Source organism: Canis lupus, chromosome 21 (assembly GCF_011100685.1).
Source record: "Canis lupus familiaris isolate Mischka breed German Shepherd chromosome 21, alternate assembly UU_Cfam_GSD_1.0, whole genome shotgun sequence".
In the NCBI taxonomy this organism is placed as follows: Eukaryota; Metazoa; Chordata; class Mammalia; order Carnivora; family Canidae; genus Canis; species Canis lupus.
Genome location: NC_049242.1, coordinates 8,121,269 through 8,146,389, shown reverse-complemented (window position 1 = coordinate 8,146,389; position 25,121 = coordinate 8,121,269). Strand labels below are relative to the sequence as shown.

The 25,121-nt window shown below is 38.5% G+C and overlaps 1 protein-coding gene across 5 annotated transcripts in view; it reads left to right on the top strand.

Annotated features, from left to right (window-relative positions):
• The window catches only part of FAT3 (FAT atypical cadherin 3), a 643,002-nt gene that overhangs the window by 282,906 nt on the left and 334,975 nt on the right, over positions 1 to 25,121 (top strand). For all 5 annotated transcript variants that reach the window (XR_005375495.1, XM_038568333.1, XM_038568332.1 and 2 more), the window contains exon 3: positions 19,023 to 19,337. Coding sequence is in view for 4 of the 5 variants with exons in the window: in XM_038568333.1 (XP_038424261.1) it covers positions 19,023 to 19,337 (315 nt within the window). In the remaining variant the exon portion in view is untranslated. The remainder of the gene's footprint in view (positions 1 to 19,022; positions 19,338 to 25,121) is intronic.

The following is a 25,121-nucleotide window of genomic DNA, read 5'->3' as shown; positions in this document are numbered from 1 at the left end:
AGCTGGTGAGGGGTGCTTGGTGCTTAGGCCACTAGGAGGCTGCTTTCCAGCTTGGGTCATAACTCCAGGGTCCCGAATCCAGCCCAGCATCTGGCTCCCCACTCAGTGGGAAGCCTGTTTCTGCCTCTCCCTCTGCCCTTCCCCAGCTCATGTTCCCTCTCTTGATCACGCGCACTCTCTCTCTCTCTCTCAAATAAGTAAGTAAGTAAGTAAGTAAATAAATAAAATCTTAAAAAAGAAAAAGATCATCTGGTGAAATCCTGATTAAATTCTCAGCTGAATATCAGGAAGTTTGAATCAGAATGTGTGGCAACCACAAACAAGTTCCAATCTCCTTTGCTTAGTTATGCCTGTATGTCTTAGTTAGGACTTGGAAAATAGTATTTGGTTCTTATATTTAGGAAGATTCCTGATTATAATATTCATATTGCCTTATAAAACAATAGTAACAATTTTAAAACAATAACATTAACAGCAATAATTGCTAACATTTAGTGAGCTCTTGTTATGTACCTGGCACTGTGCTAAAGCATTTCAACAGTAAACAATTAGTATTCCCTATATTATCATTATAATAGGTGAATTAAACACATGATATTCTTTAAACCTCAAGTAAATTTATGAGATGCCATCCCTATTTCATAGGTAAGGAAAACAGATGGAGAAGTTGTTACTTGCGCAAGGGCACAACACTAATAAATGTCAGAGATGAAATTAAGATTTTTCACCTGAATTCACTGTGCTTCCTCAGTTCATCAGCTCTTTCACACCTTTTTTGGCCATGATCCTCAGTGAGAAATACATTTTGTATCATATCACACTGTTCTCTCTCTCTCTCATTTTCTCACACACTGGTCTTACAAAGCACCTTTTATCCTTATGGCATACAACCCATTCCGATTTTCCTATTCTGTTGCATTTCATTTAAAAAAATACACAGGTCAGACCTATTAAATTGATTTTACATCTTACTCGGTGATCTCTACTAACTATAATTTAAAAAATAATGCACACTTGTTCTTTCTCTTCCTGTAGGAATAAAAATTCTGTGCACTGGATAAATTATAGTACTCATATATGTAAAAGGATTTACTTCTTACTCTTTTGAGATGGCCCCATGAAACGGTGTCATTTCCTAATAGCAGAGGTTATGGTGAAGGAGAAGCACATTATATGAATCATGTTGTCCAAATGAATTACTGCTGTCATCTGAATTAAAACAGATACGTTGTTCCAAATCAGAGTCCTAAGTGACTTGAACATTTCCATCGGAGATTGTGAATTATTATGTAATGGAAGCTAAATAGTTGTAGTTTTTCATTTTGAAACAGCCATAGCTGTCAGGTCCAGATCATACACAAAAGCCAACTTATGCCATGAAAAATACCGTGTGAGGGCCAGAGAGCCACACAGATTCCATGAACGAGCCAGACTTCTTGGGAGGTCAGTGCTCAGACCCAGGCATGGAGTGAAGAGTGCTCACTTATTTTTGTGATTTTTTTCCCCCATCCATCTCTTTTGGATGCTTCCCAGTGACTATGCCTATTTGTTTAAGGGGCATTTGAAACCTTTCTGTTCTCTGCTCGAGGCTCGACTCTGATAATAGAAACAGAAGTAAGGTATTCCAGAGGTCTATTGGTTGTGAACAACTGTTACTTAGGAGCCTAATATTGGTTCTCTGCAGGAAATCATACAAATGGCTGATTAGCTCTATCCAATAAAAGAAAGCATTTTTATGGCTGATTTTAAAGTCATATGTTGGCTATGTCTTTAAAGTATTACTTTAACTGGCTAGGAATAAATATACTATATTTTTGCCTTTTCTTCCTTGCTTTAATTTCTTTAGTGCAAGGATAGCTACCCTGCTGGGCTCTGCCATCTTTCTGACAAGATTTACCTGGGGGCACCCGGATGGCTTAGCGTCCAACTCTTGATTTGGGCTCAGATTGTGATCTTTAGGGTTGTGGGATCGAGCCCCACATAGGGCTCTGGGCTGAGCATGGATCCTGCTTGGGATTCTCTTACTCCTTCTCCCTTCACCTTCCCCTCTCTCTCACTTAAAAGGATTTACCTGTTCCTGGCAGGACATTTCTGTGAAGGTCTGCAGGTCAGGAATGTTTCTCTTTCATCCAATACACATTTACTGAGTGATTATGTGTATATTATGTGTGTCAGTGACAGAAAGCACAGAAGATGCATAAGACATTGACCCCCTTTAAGACACAGAGGAGAACCTAGCTGGCTCAGTTGGTAGAGCATGCAACTCTTGATCTTGGGGTTGTGAGTTCAAGCCCCATGTTGGGTATAGAGTTTACTTTTTAAAAAAAAAATTGTAAAAGACACAGAGGTGTCAAAACATTTATTTTTTTTTTAAGATTTTATTTATTTATTCATGAGACACAGAAAGAGAGAGAGAGGCAGAGACACAGGCAGAGAGAGAAGCAGGCTCCATGCAGGGAGCCCGACGTGGGACTTGATCCCGGGTCTCTGGGATCATACCCGCAGGCCGAAGGCGGCGCTAAACCGCTGGGCCACTGGGGCTGCCCAGGTGTCAAACATTTAAAGAAAACTGCAAAATAGTATGTTAAGTGCCATAATAATGGTAGATATAAATAGAATGTGAAATGGTGGCCACATCTGTTTGAGAGGTTGATGGTTTCATAAAGCAGGAAGTGCTCATATTGTGTCTTAGAGGTGGGGAAGCATGGTTATTCCAGGCAGAGGGAACAACATAGAGCAATTTTGGGGTGTCTGGAGTATTCAGGTAGTGAGTGAGACAGGAAATGGAAGGAGATGAGGGTGGAGAGAGGAGTGGACACATCATGGAGATGGCCACGGGTGTGAAGTGGAGATGTCCAGGTTCACCTGCTACCTCGTTTGAACCGACTCTGGGTGCTGGAGCACCCATTTGATTGTTTCAGGCCAGGTTTTTCTGCAGAGACTGACTCTGTCTGGTGCTCCTTCTGCAATTGTTCTTGGACTTGCTGAGACTTTCTGCTGGAGACTGAGCAGACATTACACTGATTCATGACTTTGGGTATCTGTTTATATCTCTGGTCCCAGCTCCTGTTTGTGCAGCAGATGCATTTTTGAGGAGCCAAAGCTGAAAGTGCCAGTGTGCTGCTGGCGTATATCACTACCTTCCCTGGGCTGTTCCTGCAGTGGGGTGAGGTTACAGATCTACATCTACTGCAGCTTATGGGTTATGTGAATATTGTACCAGTTGGTGAGAAGCTTAGATTTTCTCAGCTGGGCCTCCTGCTATTTTAATTAAACTCTGCTTTTAGCAGCTTTTCCTGTTTCCACTCTCCCGGGGCTAACTAGGTACTTTTTTTTTTTTTTTTTTTTTTTTTTTTTTTTTTTTTTTGGTTTTTTAACTCCTTGCCACATGTTGGACACTGTTAATGGATATAACAAATTATAATAATTCTCAGCTGGGCTCTTCCTGCACAGTCATCAAAACTCCATTGGAGGTAGAAACACCATGCACTCATTGAACAAATATTTATTGTTCATGTACTATGTGTACAAGCTGTCATGTGTTCTGTAGGTGCTGGGGTCTGTTGAGTAAGGCAGGCAGGATCCTCTCTGCGTTGGGGGATATTACAGTCTAGTCGGGGAAATAAGCTTTAACCACCCCCCCCCCCCCCATCATCAAGATCACTAATGATGAAACCCATTCCTCAGAAATACTTCTGTGGCTGTAGAGCATGCCTAAGATTTTGAGCAGGCAGCTGGTCAGAACTGATTCTTCAATCAAGAATTCCCCATGCAACCTACAGTCTGGCATGATCCCTTGAAACTCTAGGCTATGCCTCCATTTTCTTTAATTTTTTTTTAAAGATTTCATTTATTTATTCATGAGACACACACAGAGAGAGAGGCACAGGTAGAGGGAGAAGCAGGCTCCCCACAGGGAGCCCGACGTGGGACTCAGTCCCAGGTCCCCAGGATCACACCCTGGGCTGAAGGCGGTGCCAAACCGCTGGGCCACCTGGGCTGCCCTTTCCATTTTCTTTTAATACTGCCCCTCCTTTGTTGTTCCTTTCTCTTGCAACCTTCCATAGGTGCCTGGAATTTCATCTCTGTTGGACTCTGAAGTGTAGATGCATAAAAGGAAGAAGGGTGGATATAGCCATATCCCATGAGAACCCAGGAGCTGTCCTTTCTGGACACATTCCCTCTTTTCTCTTTGATCCTAGTTTATCATAGTATCCAAGAAGCTATCCTAAGTTTAAGCTAGAACTCTTTGTGTTGAGTAATACCTTCTGGACACGAGTCTCATACATTTTTGGTAGCAAAACAACTTTCCTTTAGATACTGGATACTGATCAAGATCAATAGTGTATGTATACTGTCTATACCTACCAACAGAATTCTTCATTCAGCCATTCACACACATTTTTAAAACAGTATGCTGATATATTATAATTTTCACATTATCTTAAATTTCAACAGTAATACAGATACCATGTTATGAGTGCCTTTTTTTTTTTTTAGAGTTCCTAAAATAATCATTTCTGATTCTAATGTCTATTACTTGCTTCACATTATGGGCCATGTCTCAGGGTTCTCACCAAAATCATGCCAATTTTTCATCTCCGTCTTGAGGAAACCACATCGCAATTTATTCGCAAATCTCAATCATTTGTTCTAAAACTAACATTTACCTGTATTTCCATTTGCACAGCTTAGAATTCCTAAGCCCGTTTAAACAGAGACATTCTAAAAAAGCTCTCTCCTATCTGCAGCATGAAAGTGCAACAAAACAGTCTCACGATGGTTTTTCCCTTCCTCTTTTACTGTCTCGGTGCTAGTCAACAGCTCCGAATTTACCAAAAATGCCAGCCTTGTGCCTACGCGCACTGAATTTCAGGGCTGTAACTAGATGAGGATTTGTCTTTTGTTTTCTTGTCAAAGCTTGGGCTGAGAGAGTGAGTTAGTATTTGTCTGTGTCTTGTCAGTGCCTCTGGTTCTGTCCACAGAGCGAGTGGGCACATTTCATCTCAATTACGAATAGAAGATGAATACAGGGTAGTGTGTGTGTGTGTCAGAGGTTAGAACCATTTAATAGGATGAACTGCGAATGAAAATTGGAAGACAATCCAAGATATCTATAGAAGATGAGAAAGGGAGAAACTCAATTAGAGAAAACCATACACTTTCCTCCTTCTGGGCCCCGGTTTCTTTACCCTATTGTAGTCGCTTATTTGGTTTTAAATGGGAAAGCAAAGAGTTTATTGTTTCCATTGTGGAGAAAGGTAAGGTGGTTTCAAGGATTTCATTCATGTGCTCTAATGCTTATGTATAGTCTCTATAACCTAATCAACCTAACTTAATTACCTAAGTATGGCATTGTCTGTGTGATTTTGACAACACTAGTCAAAGGAAAAAGCAATTTTGTGAGATTTAACCTGAAAGGGTGAAAGAGAACAGAAGTTCTGTAGGGTGCTTTTCCCATGATAAGCTTTTATAAACTTGTCATAATAAATGCAAGTATGGGTTTGTAGCTCCCAAAGAGGAAAAACAACAATAATACTAAACTTAGACCCAGATCCATCTTCCTTTGTGTGTGTTTCTCTTTTATCACCTAGAATGTGTTTTTGCCAAGGGAATAAATTCAGCTATTTTGGGATCAGATGTGCAGTTATCTGTGCAACCTCAGTAAAAATATTTTCTTGGTAAACATCAAATCAGCTGTGAAAGTCAAGAGTGCATTCACTTGAGAAAAGAATAAGTGAGCTTTATGCTTTCATTATTTTATTAGGAGGTTCTGAAGGCTGGTGCTCCTTCTGGGGTAGTAGATATGCGATTTCTGTCTGAGTGGATGCCTCTTTACTCAGTTTTTATATTCTGATGTGGGAGAAATCAAAAGAAAAAGAAAGTGTTCTCTTCGATGTGGAAAAGAAGTTCTCCCCAAAGGAAAATGTTCACAAAGTTTTAGCATAAAAGCAGACATTCCAGTGGATCAGTCCCATTTTAAAAAGTGGACTTTGTACCATCCTACATTACTTACAGAGTAAACGTATGAACTTTTGTGGGTCCCTGGGGGTGCACACACACTCCAAAGCTCTTATTCCAGTTATGTTGATGTAGGGAGTCTTTCTTGAAGTCCTGTTTTTTGAAGGTAAAAAGCTTTTTCCAAACAAAACTCAAATTTCCAATCTAAATGAAGACTCACAGGGGTGCCTGGGTGGTTCAGTCAGTTAAGGGTCTGCTTTCGGCTCAGGTCATGATCTCTGGGTCCTGGGATGGAGCCCCCTTTTGGGGTCCCTGCTCAGCGGGGAGTTTGTTTCTCCCTCTGCTTCCTCCCCCCTGCTTATACTTTGTCTCTATCTCTCTCTGAAATAAATAAATAAAATCTTTTTTTTTTTTTTTTTTTAAAAAGACTCATGATAGCTAGTCTTCTCAAAGATCCCAAATACTCTGTGCTGGGTTACAGTCAGTAGTAAATAAGCCTAAATATTAGATTAAAGTATGACCAATATCTGACAGCACATTCACCTGAAAATGTTCTTACTTGAAGAGCTAAGGGTTATGGTCTGACATTTCATTGAAAAATCCCACAGCACTGTTCAAGACAGAAGAGTTTGATTTTGTGGACAAATTTTAATTTAATTAAAGTTATGCCTTCTATACAGTCTGTCTTTTCAACAAAATTTTCAGCACTACTTCTCTGTCAGCAATGTTTTGTCTTACCACAAAAACATGGCATTTTGTCGTGAGTCAAATGATTAAACAACAATGGGGAATTGTTTAAAGAGTTTTATATATGAGGTCTACTGTTATTTCCATAGATGGAAAATTGTAGTGTTGTGTTTTTTTTATTTTTTTATTCTTCTCAACAATAATACAAGATTAAATCTTTACAAGATGTGTATCAGAAACTGCTGGTAGGCATATAATTGGTAGAAACTTTCTGGAAGATAGTTGATTCAAATGCTTTAAAATGATATATATGCTTTGTCCCATCAACTCTACTTTTAGGAGTTTATCCTAAAAAGTGTTGAAAAAAGATGTAGTTACAAGGTTACTCATCAATGCATGAATTATAATGGTGAAAAACAAAATATGACCCAATTAATGACCTAACCAGTGGGGTCTCATTGAGTAAAGGATTAACTTCATAAGGGCATTTCAATAAATATTTTTTGAGCGTCTAGTGTATACTAGGGTATGCAACAATGATGGAACCGAGGAAATTCTTGCACATAGGGAATGTAGATTTTCTTGTGTTTGTGGCCTAGTGGCAAGTGGGCATTACTGCTACATGGTCATTAAAAAGCAATCACATAGAACTTCAGCTATTGATGTGGAAACAAGTTCAGTAAGCAGTGGTCAGTGAGGATTTTCAATGACAGGAAAATATACTGCTTTAAGGTGACAAGAATATAGAACAAAGGCAATGCACCAAGGATATTAACAGTTATTATCTCTAGGCCATGAGCAAATGAGGGGAAATTTTTAAAAATTCATTTATATTACCTAATTTCTTCTATAATGAAGTCTTAAGCATTTTTTAAAACAAAGCTTTACCTAGTTACCAAATGTGAATGCTCCCAAACTTCCTGCTAGGCCAAAGATCCTTCCTTCCTTCCTCTCTTCCTGCTTCTTCCTTCTTCCTCCCTTCTTTCCTGCTTCACTTCCTGCCTCCCCCGCTCCTCTGGATCCATCTATCCATCTACCTACCTACCTATCATACATCACTGAAACATAGGAACAAAAAATAATTTCACTTCCCCTCAGATACCAATTCCTTTGTTTGCCTACCATTGTTATCAGAAAATAGTTCTAGGTATCTAATCAAAATCCTTTGTACTGAAGTTTGTGCTTCCTTCTTCTTCTAAAGAAATAGAACCTGGCTAATTGCCACCCTTCACATAAATGTAATAACCTCCATGTGTTCAGACACTTACCAAAATTTCTTTTTCACTTTCCTGGGTTGTCTGAGAGCATTTTGCCACTGCTTTAGATTTCAAACTTCTGTTCTAGTCAGCCGTGAGGCTCTAGATCATTGCCCTGTGCATGTTGGTTATGCCAATTAGCACAGACCGCAGAAAGGGTTTGAGGCTGGGAATAATCTGGATTATAGGAAAGGAAAAAACAAAACAAAATAAAACCGAATGCCAGATGATGTGTTACTCACAGCTTGGTCCTCTTTCTGCTTCCTATTTTCAGTCTGCTAGTGCCTGGTGCCTGCTACCCAGACTAGAATTACTGTAAAGAGAGAACAGGTATACATTTTTTAATCTATTAAAAACTGGTCCCAAAGTGTTTGCCTAAAAAAAAAAAAAATCAAGGACCACATGTATGTTTACTGAGCCTCCAGAACTTCATAGCCAGGGAGGCTTTCAAGCTTGCAGCTAAGTTTTAGAATTCTTGAATTCCAAACAGACCAGGAGAGCTGTCAGCTTGAATTAAGCCCTTTGCCTTAATCTTAGCTCTCCAGCTTCCAAGTCTTGGGAAAGAATGAGGAGTGAAGGCAGCTTGTATTTCAGGACATAATTGTTCCCAACAACTGTGTTGTGAGTTTTTCTTCTCCTCTTGCAAAGATGAAAGATCTCTAATCAATAGGAGTCGGCATGAAGAGGAGGGAACAAAGTAGAACAAAAGTGTCCAGGCTGCATGTGAATCCAAGGACTAGAGCCCACAGAGAGGGAGCGCCTTGCTTGGGTTTTATCTGGGAGCCTGAGGCTTTGAATCTGACTGCCCACAGTGTATACCTGGGAGCAGTGCCGCATTTAAGTGCATGATAACATCAACTGATGTCTTCATCAAGCTTTGTTTTTGCTTCAACTCTTGAGGATATTAACATGACACCATGTGCATGCTAGGTAGCAAAGGGACAACCCCAAACCAGATGTAAGTTCTAAGAAAATTTGTCTTTTAAATAGGATAATTTGCAGATGAGGCTTTGAATTTCAGAGCCAGTTGACTATCAATTCTGCATATATATTAGAGAAGTCTAAAATCAATGACAAATTCATTTTATTTTGCCCACTGATTACAGGGTAGTGAAAATCTAGTTGACTTAGGTTTTGTTTGTTGTTGTTTCTGTAATGTGGGTATTTTTCAGAGTTCTTGTCTATGAAGAGCCAGATATCCCCAACTTGCCTGCATCTGCCAGACATCTGCTATCCTTCATTTACTTACTCAGCATTTATAATGTTCCCTAAGATAAAGGGACAAAAAAAAAAAAAAAAAAAAAAAGGTGCTAAGGAAGAGGCAGAAGGGGTGAGTCCCAGCCCTAGCCCTCTGAATGAGAGGGTTTTCTCTGAATCTGAAACCTCCTTGAAAAGGTGAAGAACAGAGAGGTCTATATGTGGAGGCAGAGGACAAAGAAGCATCATGCATGTGCAGATGTACACAAAGGCAGAGGAATGATGGACTTTCAAGGAATGCTCGGTCCTCCAATTCGCCTGGTCTCAAACCAGTCCAACATCGGAGAATCTTCTGAGAAGACATAAAAATGGATTCTGAATAATACATTGCAGTAACTTTTAGAAATTGAGGAAAGGAATGGAACTATTGAATTTCCTATTACCAAAGAGCTGATACCAACCCACTGCAAGGAGCACAGGGGCATGGAATTGCCTTCTTTTTCATGATAATGGACACATGTGGATAGATCAGCAGGCAACTTCTGTAATGAAAAGAGTGTGTGACTCCTATTCAGTGCTCTAGATTCCAGGCCTGACTTTGCCACTTGATTAGCTGGGCGATTCACTTAAAATCACCAATTTAAAAAGTACATTAAAGTGTGTGTTTAAATATATTATATATCAAGTATGTGATATAGAGGGTACATAAAATATATGTATATGTAATATGTTCACACTAAAATTCTAAGCATTTTAAGCATCTAAGTTAAGATTCTCTCCGCTCACAATTTCTCTGTTCATCTTGCCTCATCCCATTTCAGCTCATCGGGGTTGTATGTATATTTTAGACTGGTAGCAATTATAGATATAACCACAGTAGTGCATTGAGTGACCCTGGCTGGGCCTATGAGGATAAAATCCCCATTCTTCCTTAATTATTACCACCCTCTGCTCAGAACAATGATCCCTGTTAAGGCATTAAGAGCCTTATACAAGTCCAGGGATGAATAGGAACAGAAAGAAAAATAGTATCTCTGTGATCCTGCTGCCAGCAAGCAGGGGTTGGATAAAAGTGGTTATGGATCCCATGAAGGAATTCCATGTGTTCTCAGAAATAACTCCAGTAAGAGTTTGATTCTTGAAGGAATAAGCAATTTAAAAATGCCCTTAGATGCTAACAACAGGGGAGGTTAGCTGAAGGGTGCCTGAGAACTCCCTGTACATTTTTTTTTAACCTTCCTGTGAATCAATCATTACTGCAAAATAAAAACTTAACAAAAGTGTCCAATGCACTGAGAATTGGCAGTTAATATTTTGACTAATTAAAAGTCATAATTAAACATATATGCACAAATAGACCTCATTGAGGGCATCTACAATGAATATGCTATCAAGGTTTTTTTTTTTTTTTTTTTTTTTTAATTTTTATTTATTTATGATAGTCACAGAGAGAGAGAGAGAGAGAGGCAGAGACATAGGCAGAGGGAAAAGCAGGCTCCATGCACCGGGAGCCTGATGTGGGACTCGATCCCGGGTCTCCAGGATCGCGCCCTGGGCCAAAGGCAGGCGCTAAACCGCTGCGCCACCCAGGGTTCCCAAGGTTGTGTTTTTCTTTTAAGATTTATTTATTTATTTTAGAGAGAGAGAAAGAGCACAAGTTGGGGGAGGGGCAAAGGGAGAGGGAGAAAGAATCCTCAAGCAGACTACCCCCTGAGAGCAGAACTGGATGTGGGGCTCATCCCAGGGCTTGATCCCAGGACCTCAAGATCATGACCTGAGCTGAAACCAACAGTCACTCCCTTAACTGACTAAGCCACTCAGAGGTGTTTTTTTTTTAAGTTGTTTTGTCTGTTTGTGTGTGTGTGTGTGTGTGTGTGTGTGTGTGTGTGTGGTGTTTTGTTGTTGTTGTTGTTGTTATTTATTTATTTTTTTGACCTGCCTCAGAATCTGTATTATTTACTTTGGTGAGGGAATTTTCATCATGTGATAAGCTCACTGCCCCAAAGCATTCCCTGAACCAGTTGACGGCTGTTTGTAGAGCTACTGGAGGTGTTGGGGTGTCATTCTTTTGGGGTTAGATGTCATTTGAGACCTAGGATGTGGCATATGGAGATGCGGCTGATGAGCAACTCAGCATATAATGGTCACCTGATTATGAACAACTACACACAGTTTTTCCTTTCATATCAAGTATTGAGAACTTATTCAATGAGAACAATATACACATATTTTTTTCTAATATTTGTGTCTAAAAAGGAACAATTACAGCTAAATGCACTTCATGCGGGTCTAATTCTAGTTTAAGCTGTACGTGGTTCTGTAGCAATTAATTACTGTTTGCGCATCTGCCCATACAACTAAATATTAAGATGCCCAAAGAATTCCAGTCCTCTGCTACCTTTATTATACAGCAAATAATGATGAAAGAGGAGAAGAAAAAAAATTATAAACATATCTCAAAAACAAAAAATCATTTAAAAATCCCAGCTGTATTTGTTTAAAGATTTTATGTTTTTATTTATTTAAAAGAGGGAAGTGTGTGCATGGGGGGAGAGAAGCAGAAGGAGAGGGAAAAGTCAAGCAGACTCCCTGCTGAGTACAGAGCCTGGCACCAGGTTCGATCTCAGGACCCTGAGATCATGACCTGAGCCAAAATCAAGAGTCAAATGCTTAACTGACTGAGCCACCCAGGTGCCCTCAACTGCATTTTAAAGACTTTATTAAATGACATTTTCATAAATATCAGCATAAAATTTGAGCATCTCAGTTGCGTATACTTGAAGCGTTTCCATGGTAGATGAAAATGTGAGGGATAAGATGTGTCCCCATCTGGGATATTTTACCTGAGTCCTTTCCACTGAGCTGTACTACCTGGAACATGCTAAAAGCTCACTGTGGATAGTTTATCTTTTGAATAAGATTTATTATTAATCACCCATTTCTACCCCCACTCAGTGCACATTTGTGAATGGACAGAGCTTCGTGTCTTCTTGATTCAGAGGCAGAGATGGGGAGGAAGAAAGGACTAGAAGCCTATGTGATATTGTGAGGACAGAATTCTTAGACTGGAGAGGAAACACCCTGGAATGAGGGTGTCATCTTCTGATATCTTATGAAGACCTACCACAGGTGGTTTGCAGACTTGATCTGTATTATTCTGGGATATGAGCAGGGGTGCAGATAGGAAGAGCATTCAAAACTAGAAAGAGATGGGACTTTTGCCTCAGTGGGAAGAACTTCGTATTACCTGAAACTCCCTAGTAAATAGTGAGAGCCCTGTCACCAGATTTCAAGCAGAGGCTGGGTGTTCAGGTCAGAGATGTTGTGGGAAGGCTGTTTTCATTAGTGGTCGGTAATACTTAGTGGTCTTTGAGGTCCCTTTTGGGTCTGATCAAGTAAGGCTGACCTATCTCATCAGTAGGTAAACTAATTTACTGCTGATTCGATGTTAGGAACTAAATGCTTTTATGAACACATATTTCTTGTGTGCCTAGTATATGCCAGACACTGTTGTAGGCAGTGAGACTGTATAGCAATTAAGCAACCAGACAGAGACTCTACTTCTAGGCCTATTTTCTATAATGGGCAGATGGAAGGAGGCTCCTTTCTGGAGATCAATGCTCCAGAACTATGTTAGCTAATGGACTAAAAATATGCATATCCTTATACACAAAACAGACTCTCTTTGCAGAGAATCAATACTGTTATTTTTTAATAAAGTAATATTTTTTAAATATTCTATAAGGATAGACTAAGAAGAACCTTTTTAATGATTTTTTTACAACCAATATGGAGAAGTCAACTAGAAAAGTCTAATATTACCTTAATATTGTTTGCTCAGTTAATAACTCTATCAGAAGGGGAAAAATCTTTGGACATGAAATACTATGTGGATTTGATATCTATATGGATTAAGAAGACAATATAATATTTTGATTAACAACTGGTCTCAAGTTTGACAGACCAAGTTTTTAGAACTGGATTTTCTATTTATTGGCTGAGTGACCACTGGCAAGTTACTTAACCTAAACCTGCTTCCTTATCTCTAATAAGGAGATAAAAATAGCAACTTCATGAGTCTTGGTACTAATAAATACTTGCTGAATGAATGAAAGGGTTTAGAGATGTTAATGAAGAATGCATTTATTATACCTGTCATAGTACCAGGCACACCATGATTAAATAGTGATAAATATGGAGGTGTTGGTTGTGATGACAAGGGTTGTGAAACTGTTCCTATTTGGAGATGATATGGTCATATATGTAGAAAACTCTATGGAATTTATAAAAAACCCATTACAACTAATAAGTGAGTTTAACAAGGCTGCAGTATATAAAATCAACATTTAAAAAATCAATCATATTTTATATATGAACAACAAACAATTGAAATTAAAATTAAAATAATAACATCATTACAATAGCAATAAAAAACATGAAATGTCTAGGGATAAATTTGATGAAACATGTGCAAGACCTGTATACTAGAACTATAAATAACGTTATTTAGAGAAATAAAAGAAGACACAAATAAATGGAGAGATACACCATTGTCGTGGATCAATGGACCTAAAGTTGTTAAGATGTCAGTTCTTTCCAAAATGATCTATAGAGTTAACATAATCCCTGTTAAAATGCTAATAGATTTTCCTAAATTTTATATGAACTCTAAGATGATTTCCATTTCATATGGAAGCACAAAGGATCTGGAATAGGATCACAAATAGACTGGAATAGTCTGAAAAACAAGAGCAAAATTGAAAGTTATGCTTCCTAATTTCAAGACTTACTATGAAGCTACATTAAATAAGACAATGTGATATTGATGCAAACATAGCAAAATAGATCGATGGAACAAAATAAAGAATCCAGAATTAGACTCATACATACATGATCAATTGATTTTTGACAAAGATGAAAAAGCAGTTCAGTGGACAAAAGATCATCTTTTCAACAAGTGGGAACCATGAATACCTACCTACAAAAAAAGAAAAAACCTCGACCCATATTGCACCATGTATAAGCATTAATTCTAAATTGATCATAGATATAAATAGAAGACCTAAGACTTTTAAATTGTAGAAGAAAATGTAGGAGAAAACCTTTGTGACCTTGGATTTGGCAATGATTTCTTAGATGCACAAAAAGCATGATCTGTAAAAGAAAAATTTAAAAATTATTTATCATTAAAATTAAAAATTTCTGTTCTTCCAAAGGCTATAATTAAGAGAATGAAAAGACTAGGTGCAGCCTGGACAAAAAAAACTTACAAATCATATATCTGATAAAGGACTTTTAGCCATATATAAAGAACTCTTAAATTTTAGTAATAAGAAAACAAACCTCAGTCAGAAGAATGAATAAACAGTCTGAACATTTATCCAAACAAGAAGTGCAGATTGAAAGTAAGCACTTTTAAAGATGTTCAACATCATCAGGAGGATGCAAATTAAAACTACAGGCTACCACTACATAGCATTAGAATGTCTAAGGCAACTGATCATGCGAGGTATGACACAACTGAGGATATACAGCAACTGGAATGTCCTATATTGACTGCTAGTGGGAATGTAAAATGGTAAACTCATATATTTGCCATGTAATATAGCCGTTCTACTCCTAGGTGATTACTCAAGACTAATGAAAGTACTTATGCATAAAACTTGCATCTGAAGGTTCTTAGCAGTTTTATTTGTAATATCTAAAAACTGAAAGCAACTGAAATGCCTATCAAGTCAATGGTTGAAACAAATATACAATGGAATACTACTCAAAAATTAAACGAAGTGATGCATTGATATATATAGATATAGATACAGATATATATCTCAACATAGATGAATCTTAAAATAATATATTCTGTGTGAAAGAAGCCATTCAAAAAGAGTACATACTGCATGATTCCATTTCTGTAAAATTCTAGAAAATGGAAATTGATCTGTTGTGACAGCTAATCTGGGTTGCCTTGGAGTAGGGAGCATTTTTAATTGGGATTAAAAATGGGAAGGAGAATACTTTTGGGGATTATGATTATGTTTGCTATCCTGATTGTGGTAGTGGTTTCATGGGTAACAAAACCGACTGCATTGTTTATTTTATATATGTGTAGTTTACCATTTGTCAGATACACCTTCAGTTTTAAAAAGTAATGTGTGACAGTTGTCACAAAACTAAGGGCTCACGACGTGGTTTTGGAAATCTTTGGTCAACCTCAAAAGTGAGTTTTTGTTTAATAGAAAAGGTCATGTGTGTTTACATTTTTAGTTATGACCATATAGGTCATAATTAGCTATGAGAGCATAGTAGGATGTGAGGAAATGCTGTCCTTGGGCATTGGTTGTATTAATCTGATTAATATGGATCCTTGGATGAATCTTAAAAGTAATTTTTAACACATTCTTTCATTTTGTCCTCACAGTTTTGGACCATGAGACTGATATCTGAACACTATGTTCCAAGATACTCATTTGCACTTCTAGATAGTGAGTAAATATAGCCATAGACATTTTATTTTAATGAGAAAGAATTCTAATTTCTAGGGACATGTCTGATCCTTTATTTAAAAATAAAGTAGAATATTCCACTCATATATTTTAATTGGCATTAGTGGATGCCTTTCATCCAAGGACTTCTCAGAATCATTTAATGTCCAAAGCCTGTAATATACCATCTTCCAGTTTGACAGGTGCAAGAAAAAGGAATTAAGTGATTTCCAGGGATCACAAAGCAATTCTTCAAATCCGTATGTGTATGTATGTATGTGAATATGCACATGTGCACATGTGCTTATGAGTGCATGTGAGTGCAACAAGTGCGTGCGTGGTAGGTGTTCAGGCAAAGCATAAGCAAAGCTGACCCAGCTTCTTTGATTTTGTTGCTTGTTGTGTTATGTCCTCTTTTTAGTGGACTTATTTTACTGTTTCCTGAATAGCCCAGATATTTTCACATAAAGGTATGTCATGAGCAAGTCACAAAGGCTATATATGCAAGAGTGCCACACAACCAGAGAAAAGAAAAAAATCCAACACATGAGTCCATATAAAACTTCTCTCCTCTTCAAATTGTCCCTTGCTTTAGAGTGTGATTACTCTTGACAAGGCTTTTTGGTGTTGCCTTAGATTCACACCAGTATAACATACTCAGCATCTACTACATTGCAAGTATTTTGCTAAGCTCTTAACATACATTTAATTACATGATCACCACAACACTGAGATATGGGTAGTAAAACTAGGCTAGCTTGGTTTAAACACCTTGTCCAAGTAATACTGTCTAGGTTTGAAATTGGAGCATTGAGGCAGGCTGACTTCAGTTCTACAATTAGCCATGCGACTTTTGGAAAGTTACCTACTCACATTTGAGACTTAATGGCTCATCCATAGAAGAGAATTATAAAGCTCATATTATAGAGGAGTTAGGTTGCAACCTCACAGCACATTATAAATGCTCAGTAAATACTATTCTACTTGCCTCCCACCCTCTTCTGCTAGGTTTTTTTGCCCTTCCTAGTATATCAGTCCAACCCAGATGAAACCTGGCTGTTGGCTATGCAGTTTTCCCCTCAGAGCAGATCTTCTCATGAGAGATCTGTCTTCTCAGCAAGACTATGAGTCCCTTGAAGATAGAGATCTTCTCTGTTACTACTATTCCTCCAATGTCTAGCACAGGGGCCAGTGGATGCTTGTGAGTTGAATTGATAGGTCTCATGCAAGATGTGCTTCTCAGCATCTCTAGAGCATTTTTTGTAACCCATACACTGCATCCCAGATCCTACCAGCCTACTTTTTGTCTCCATTCCAGAAACTGCTTTGTTTCATGGCACTTGACTGTCCTCTAACTTGAAGAGCTCTAATTCCCCCGGGTTCAGTGTCACTTGTATCTGCATGGCGGCTTAGGGCTTTTACTGCTGTGAGTATTCCAGGAAACTTGCCATGGTGTCTGTGGTAGACCTGAGTCCTTTGCTCACATTTGGCCAGGTCTCTGGCCCTCCAATGTCTCCAGACCTTAGTGCCATGTTGACATTCTGCTCTATCTCAGTCCAGTTTATAAGGATGTGTGTTACTCATTTAGTCAATGGACACATAGCAGTATGTTTATAATCACTGTATTTTGCTCTTCCTGTTTTCTTCCTACCCTGTTATTTGCTGTCTATTCTTCTGATGCCATATTGGCATCTCTATTTTGACTTCTAGGTAACACCCATGAATCTACAAGAAATCCAATATGTTTTACATATTCCATTGAGAATATTTAAGATTATCTTTTGTCAGGGTGCCTAGGTGGTTCAATCGGTAAAGCATGTGACTCCTGATCTTAGGATGTAAGTTCGAGTCCCATGTTGGGTGTGGAGATTATTTAAAAATAAAGTCTTAAAAAAAAGTTATCTTTTGTTCCATTGCATAACCCTATGCAGGGTTCTTTGCTGGTTAACTTTGGAGTTAGAACTTCACCATCACTTAGGTTCCTTCCCTTAGAAGATTAGCCATTCTGAGTTTTAGGCAACTTTGAGTATTCTGACCTATTTCTGGACAGATACCCTCCTCTGTTCCAATTGCTATACTTGGCATTTTGCTTATATAGGGTCTGTAGGCCAAACTATATGCCTAATACAGTCTAAAGTCTGATGGGAATTCAGAGGCTAGAGGATTCAGTCCAGAATTGGAAAACTATTTCTTGATTTTTTCCATGGCTGTCTTTTCCGGTATAAAAATTTACACAGGGACATCTGGGTGGCTCAACAGTTGAGCATCTGCCTTTGGCCCAGAGCATGATCCTGGAGTCCTGGGATTGAGTCCTGCATCAGGTTCCCTGCATCAGGTTCCCTGCATAGAGCCTGCTTCTCCCTCTCCCTATGTCTCTGCCTCTCTCTCTCTGTGCCTCTCATGAATAAATAAATAACATCTTTAAAAAAAATAAAAGTAAAAATAAAGATTTACACAAATTGCATGCTTTCCACAAGTATCCTGACTACTATAAGAGATTTTATAAGCTAAGCCCAAGTTTTCCCACCCCAGTGAAAGTGCTTAAGAGCTCCTGTAGCAAGTTTCTGTAACCCAGTGTTTTGGGTGAGTGCTGTGAAGATAGAGCACTGTGTTTTCTCTCTGGCTTTTCTGACAGACACCTGATTTCCTGGTTGGCACTTGTTTCTACCCTGAAACGGGAAAGTTGAAGGGAGGAGATTGGACATTTTTCTGCTCCTAATTTAAAATAATTGTCCATGAGTATCTCTCAGATACTCAGAATTTATTTAGAGCCCTCTATAGGGTTCGTTACATGGTAAAGATCATTCAGAAAGTGTATCGGTCTGGCTGCTTCTCTCATTCTTTTGGAATAACTGTGACATTGGATTTTCAGGGAAACGATGTGAAGGAAGCTTATTACATCTTTGCATACAAAATATTTTCCATCCTAACTGGCAAAAGAACATTTGAAAGGTCTTTTTCATTTTTGTGAATGAACAAATAAAATAATTTACCCTGGGAGAGCTTTCGGTTGCATAAGCAATGAACTCAATATCAAGGTCAAATGGAGATACTGACCTGATAGTGCCCTGACTTCCCATGCATCTCTGGAAGTATTTTGACCTCTGGCCTACTCTCTTACCATTGCTCCCTATTGTCTTCTCTCTGTTTGTGTGTGTGTGTCTATGTGTGTGTGTGTGTGTGTACGTGCATATGTATTGAGATATCCCTTCCTCCAAATTCAAATAGTCTTTGTGAATGTTATTATATTTCTCAAATGGTAGGACAGCTACTTAGTATGGTTTTGCAGAAAATAATTTTCTTACATAAAAAGAAACATCTTATTTGAGTCCTACATTAAGGATTTTTTTATATGCCAAGATTATTTAGCGAGGCCCCCCTGAATTGGGGACAATTTACTTAATGTTTTGCTGTAGCGGTCTCTCTGCTTTTCTTTTAGGAGTCATCTCTACTGCAGACATTCTTGATCGAGAGACAACGGGTTCATACTGGCTGACCGTGTATGCCACAGATCGGGGCGTTGTTCCGCTTTATTCTACTATTGAGGTCTACATTGAAATTGAAGATGTGAATGACAATGCCCCCCTGACCTCAGAACCTATTTATTATCCTGTTGTCATGGAAAACTCTCCAAAGGATGTATCTGTCATTCAGATCCAAGCTGAGGATCCTGACTCCAGTTCCAATGAGAAACTGACATACAGGATTACAAGTGGGAATCCCCAGAATTTTTTTGCCATCAATACCAAAACAGGTAAGGGAATGCTCATATGACTTTTTTCCATTGGTTGCCCAGCTTTTAAACCCATCAGCCTGACACTTGTTTATTTAGATCATTTTATCTTTCCCCTGATTTACTTTATGATGTAGAGAACAACATTCTTCTTTTTTCTGTGGGTAGTTTCTGAAAAGGTGACCATTCTACTTGGTATATTCTGGTTGGTGTGTTTTAACTTCAGCTGAACCAAGGTGAAGTGATCTAATAGAAATTAGAGGCTTTCACAAAAAGCTTCAGATTTGCTTTCCTCATAATAATAAAAGTGGTTCCCAAGCCACTCAGAAGGCCAACTGTCCCCTTTGTCTTTCTTGGGAGGGAAAAAACTGGCCTAGGCTGGGTTCTGCGGATAAGCTGGCTTTGTGACTCCTTTACTTCTAGGAGTTTCTCCTTCGCTTGACTTTCATCTAGCTTGTTGTAAATGATCTCCTGTAAGCCTTAAATTTAAGCCCCAGATTTTTTATGATTCTTGTAGTACCCGTGAGTGTAGTGTCAATATTTCGAAGAACTTCCAGTGTCTCAATTTTTACATAAAATGTACCACCTTTAAGTTTTTGGGTCTTTTGCTTAAAAAAATTTCTAGAAATTGGCCCTACAATTTGTTGGCTAAGGCTCAGGCAGGGCAGGTATCAAATTTGGAGGAATGCATTCTGAGACAATTACATATACTTGGGAAGGTCTCAGAGTTTTCTTGCTTTCTTGTGATTTGCCTTGTTTAATCTGAAAAAGAGAGTCAAACCCTCAGTGAGAATTGTGGCAGATAGAGTTTGTTTGAATTAATTGGAATTTAGAAGAATGCAAAAAAGATGGCATTGCTGTTTCACCCTGGGCAAGTGAATTGACAGTGTCAAAAGCTAGACTAGTTGATGTTTGCTGGTGTGGACATACTCAGGTTTCCTAATAGAGTTGATAGTTATTTCTTTTGTCGATGTTTGTTAAAGAGGAAACATACAGCTGACCCCATGTATTTTATAAATGTCAGATTCCCATGAACATAATTTGGAAAGGATGCCAAGTTTTAGGAAATAATTGATTTTCTCCAATTATAAGTATGTTAGTCCTCTTGTTAGGGGGACTCTCACATTTTAAGAGTGTTGAATCAGGAATTGACTTGCATTCCATTATTATACAAAGAGTGGCCATCCACTATCAAGGTCATATTGAAGCCTGCTGGAACTTGAAAGAGAAAACTTGGGGATTTGGAGACTAGCTCAACCTTTCAGAGCTGTGTTAAGTTGGATAAACTGCTCAAGGACCTGAGCTGGGTCGAAAGCCCCTCCTGATTCACTTTCTCACTATAGCCAAGGGCTCTGTGGAATATGGTGGCAGAGGAATGAACTCTGATACTTCAGAAAGTTGAAGGAGAGAGAGGATAAAGACAAGAAAAATGTCACAATAAAAACGTAGAGGGCACAGATGTCTTCACGTTTCACAGCCCTTGTGGAATGTGAACCCCACCCATCACCTTCTGCCTTCCTTCTAATTCCATTGCTACTTGAGTCATTCATAGTGAGCCCACCACCCTCTTTTTGAGAAGTTAAAAGACACTGCAGAAAGGCAGTTTCAAATTCTTCTCTTCCTCTTCTGACCATTGAAAAGATTTTCAGAATAAAGTCACATGGAAGAATTTGGGTTGGATGTGAAGAATGTAGGCTGTACGTTACATGCAAAGAAGAACATAGAGACTCATGTAACTGAAGCTGTATTTTATGCAGATTTTAGAAGTTGGCATGAATTTTCAGAGACTCTTGTATTATCACAATTTAGCCTATCATGCATAATAATAGCCTTAATTAGATTTATAATTTCTCTGTCCTTGCCATAGATTTTAAAAAAAACATTTGTGCCAGGAATGACATTTTAGACTAACTTTTCTAATTGTCTAAAAGAAATACATAGCATTACTTTGTAATTCTCAAGCACATGATAAGAAAACACTAGATTTTGTTTGTTCACTTATTCACTCACTGAACATTTATTATTGTGCCTACTAGTTTCCAAACAAAATCTAGTAACAGTTACAAACGTACGATATGGGTCCCAAGCCTTCCTGGGACCCAAAGGTACATGAAATTAACAAAGTGACTAATATCTATTACAGAGCAAGGATTGTTGCAAGAAAAATAGGAGTCCTATGTGAAATGCTTAGCATAGTGCCTGAAATATTGAAAATGCAATAAAAGGTGGTACCCCATCTTGACTTCCTTACCTCTGCTTATGGACACATCATTCATTCTCCTTAGACCTCAGGTTCTTATCTGTAAAATGAAAATGATACTGCTTACTACATAGGAGGTTTATTTATGAAGACAGAAAGTTGTAATGTGTTTGAAAGTTGTTGGTAAACTACAAAGCTCTGGAAGAATCATGTTACCACTATACTTATTTCTGTTAAGATTCACAGAACCGCAAGCCTGGTGTAATTCTTGTGAAGCACGTTGCTCTGAGTATAACGCTGCCAATGAACAGTCTGTAGTCAGCTCTCAAAACTCTCTACAGAGACACTTCACGCTTTAGCATTTCTTCCTGTCTTTCTAAAACCATTTGTCTGAAATAGTTATGTTAATGTAACATTCTTTATTAATGAAGTGGGAGATGCATCCAACCAATATACTTATTAAAGATCTTTGCTTTAGATTTTTTCAACTGGATGTAGACTCTAGTAAACTGACCTTTCATTCCTTCCTTTGTGGTCGAGTTGAAATTTATAGTTTTGTTTTGCCTTGGCAATGTGATACATGATAAATAAGATTTAATGATTTTTAATGCATAGTCAAATAATGTCAATACTTATGTTCCACAGCTTGCGGAAGATAACGGATGTCCCAGACCCAAGAAAGGGGAGAGATTTCTCTACTGAATAGCATTCTCTACCCAAAATGCTATTTTTTCCCTACCAGACCTAAAACCACAGTAATTTCTACTAAAAACTCAGTAATTTCTGTGGCTTAAGAGTAAAAACAAAAGCTGTACCACTCTGAGGTCCTTTCTGACCTGCACAGAAAACCCATGCTAAGCAGTTGAATTCAATCCAGTGCAGTTTCTTTGTGTATGTATGCCTCAGCTCATAAGTAACCAGAGCCCTACCAAAGTGTTCTGAGCTGGAGACACCCAACAGGCTGGTGTCCACTTGCCTCTTTGGGTGAACAGGAATGCAAATGCTTGCTTCTAGCCCTTGTAACAAAATCCAAGGTGGCCATTAACTAGTTATCCAGTCTCAATTGGGGAACAGGTGTGAGTAGTTCCTCTAGGGTTTTAGAATGTTTATTTTAGTTCTATCTATAGTATGGAAACCACTTAGCCCAGTACAAGCATTCACTCACTAGATTTTAGCTGTTGTTGTTACTATTATTAATCATCCTATATTCCCCACTAGAATAAAGTTTATGTAAGTGGCACATACGGTACTTCACAATTCCACTGTCTTTTGAGGAAGGCATACTTGAAAGGCAGAAAGGCAGCAATGTTTTTCCTCATTACATATTGTATAGCACTGGAACCTTCCATTCAGGCTTAGAAAGTGTGTTGTGCACTATTGTCTACTGCTGTCTTAGACCTCAGGTATTGCAAGATGGCAGATATAACAGAGGCATGAGATGGTTTCTGCATTCAGGGAATTTATTCTCATGGGAAAAATGGGACCATCACACATACAATGTACTTTAGCAAAGAATGTAAGGCAGTTTATAAGAAATAAATGGTCAAACTCTGTGGAAAGGGTAACATGTCAGAGGGGGCCTGGGGCAAGGACTTCTCAGATCTGAAGTGGGCCCGGAAGAATGGGTCCATCTGCAGAGAGAGAGCGAGAGAGCGAGCCAGAAAACTACCTTGGGAATATAAACAAGTTAAACTAACCTTGAAAGCCCATCTGCTGCTACTTAAGCTAGTTTGAGAGGCATTATACCATTAGAAAGAGAATTTTAAAAGACTCATAAATGTCTGGAGTGTTGTAAGACATTAGAAGTAACAAATATGTATATATCTCTCTCTTTGGTGATATTTGGATTTTTATTTTTATTTATTCATTTTTTTAAATATTTTTTTAAGATTTTATTTATTTATTCATGAGAGATACAGAGAAAGGCAGAGACACAGGCAGAGGAAGAATCAGGCTCCATGCAGGGAGCCTGATGTGGGACTCGATCCTGGCACTCCAGGATCACACCCTGGGCCAAAGGCAGGCGCTCAATCGCTGATCCACCCAGGCGTCCCAATATTTGGATTTTTAAAAGCCTTGGGTTATATATCTTTCTTTTGGGAGGCCAACTTAATACTTTTGGAGGGAAAAAAAACATAAATAAAAAGATCCCTTTCTGTTTTCCTTTGCCTCTGCTCAGCATACAACCAGGATTAGCATACGCTGCACTGAGAGCCCCTGTCTATGAAGGTGATCCTTGCTTTTTCCAGATCTTCTGCTGATCGATTATCTAGGGCATAAGGCTTTCTGAATTCCTCCCTGCAGTGTGACATATGTCTCCTTTTGGTCCATGCTTTGGTCACTGGCATCTCCATCTGTGTTTGAGTGGTGAGAAAGCTGAACTCCCTTTGACTTTCTGTGAACATCTTGGGATAAACCTGACCGCAATATGCTTTATGTGTGGGTAGACTAGCTACCCTGCCCACCACGTGGGTAGAGAGGAAGAGTTCCTCTTCATAAGTGTGTCTGCTGCAGAGGTACCTCAAATTCTACCCTCAGCCATTGGTATCTTTGGATTTAGACATTTTTTCCCTATTTAAATGGGAGGGATAGCTTATTAAAATACTGAACATCCTCTGTTTTTTAATCAACTCCAAATACTATCAGCATGTCTTTTGGTGTATGGTATAAGACATAGTGGGTAAAAAACCAGGAAAGGTAACAGAAGGAAAAGTCTAAACCACACTTCAACATGATAATAATCACTTGGCTATCTTGTTAGGCTACAGATTCCTGAGGTGGAGCATTTCCGACAAGTTCTCAAGGGAAGCTGATGTTGCTTTCCTGGAGAACTTAGAAGGCTCTAGACTTCAGTACCCAAACGAAACAAAAGAGGGAGGTAACACTGTGCTGAGAGATTTACCTGAGGACAAGGTAGCCCACCTTATAATTTATCCATTCACTCTTGCCTCACATTGCTGGAATTTTGAGGTGTGACTATGCATTCCAAGTAGTCTCTTTACCCACCCCCCAAATCAGCTCTCATAACCTGGCTTATACTTTGTATTTTATGAAGTGGAGAGAAATGAAAATCCACTCTCTTTAATCATCCATGAAGAAAATATCACTGATTCGTAAGACTTGTGGTTAATAAAAATCTGCGTTATATAATGTTTGAATGCAATTGTATTGTTTCCAATTATATGGAATGAAGCAGAACTTCTTCCTAAGTGGAGGTCAGACCTACTTTAATGAATAAACAAACACTGGATATTAGTATGTCATTATAAAAAAGGGTTAGTTCATAAGATAGTGGTACTCAAAAATAATTTAGTATCTTAAGTAACCTAATCCTTATCTTTATGCATGGCCCTGTTTGTTGGTAATCTGCTTAGGAAACTACCTTTTCCTGGAAACCAGAAGGAAACCTTGTTTTGTGTATAAAACCAGAGATTAAAAAGAAAAAAACACAAGGTGAGGGGCAAGGGTACAAATATTGGTGCTTTTTCTTCAGCTTGAATGCTGTGCCAATCTCTTGTTACCGTCTCTTATTCCTTATTCCTTCCTAATGGAAAGCTAAATTCTCCTGAATGGGTAGAAATGGCCGCTAGATGATGAGTTGATAT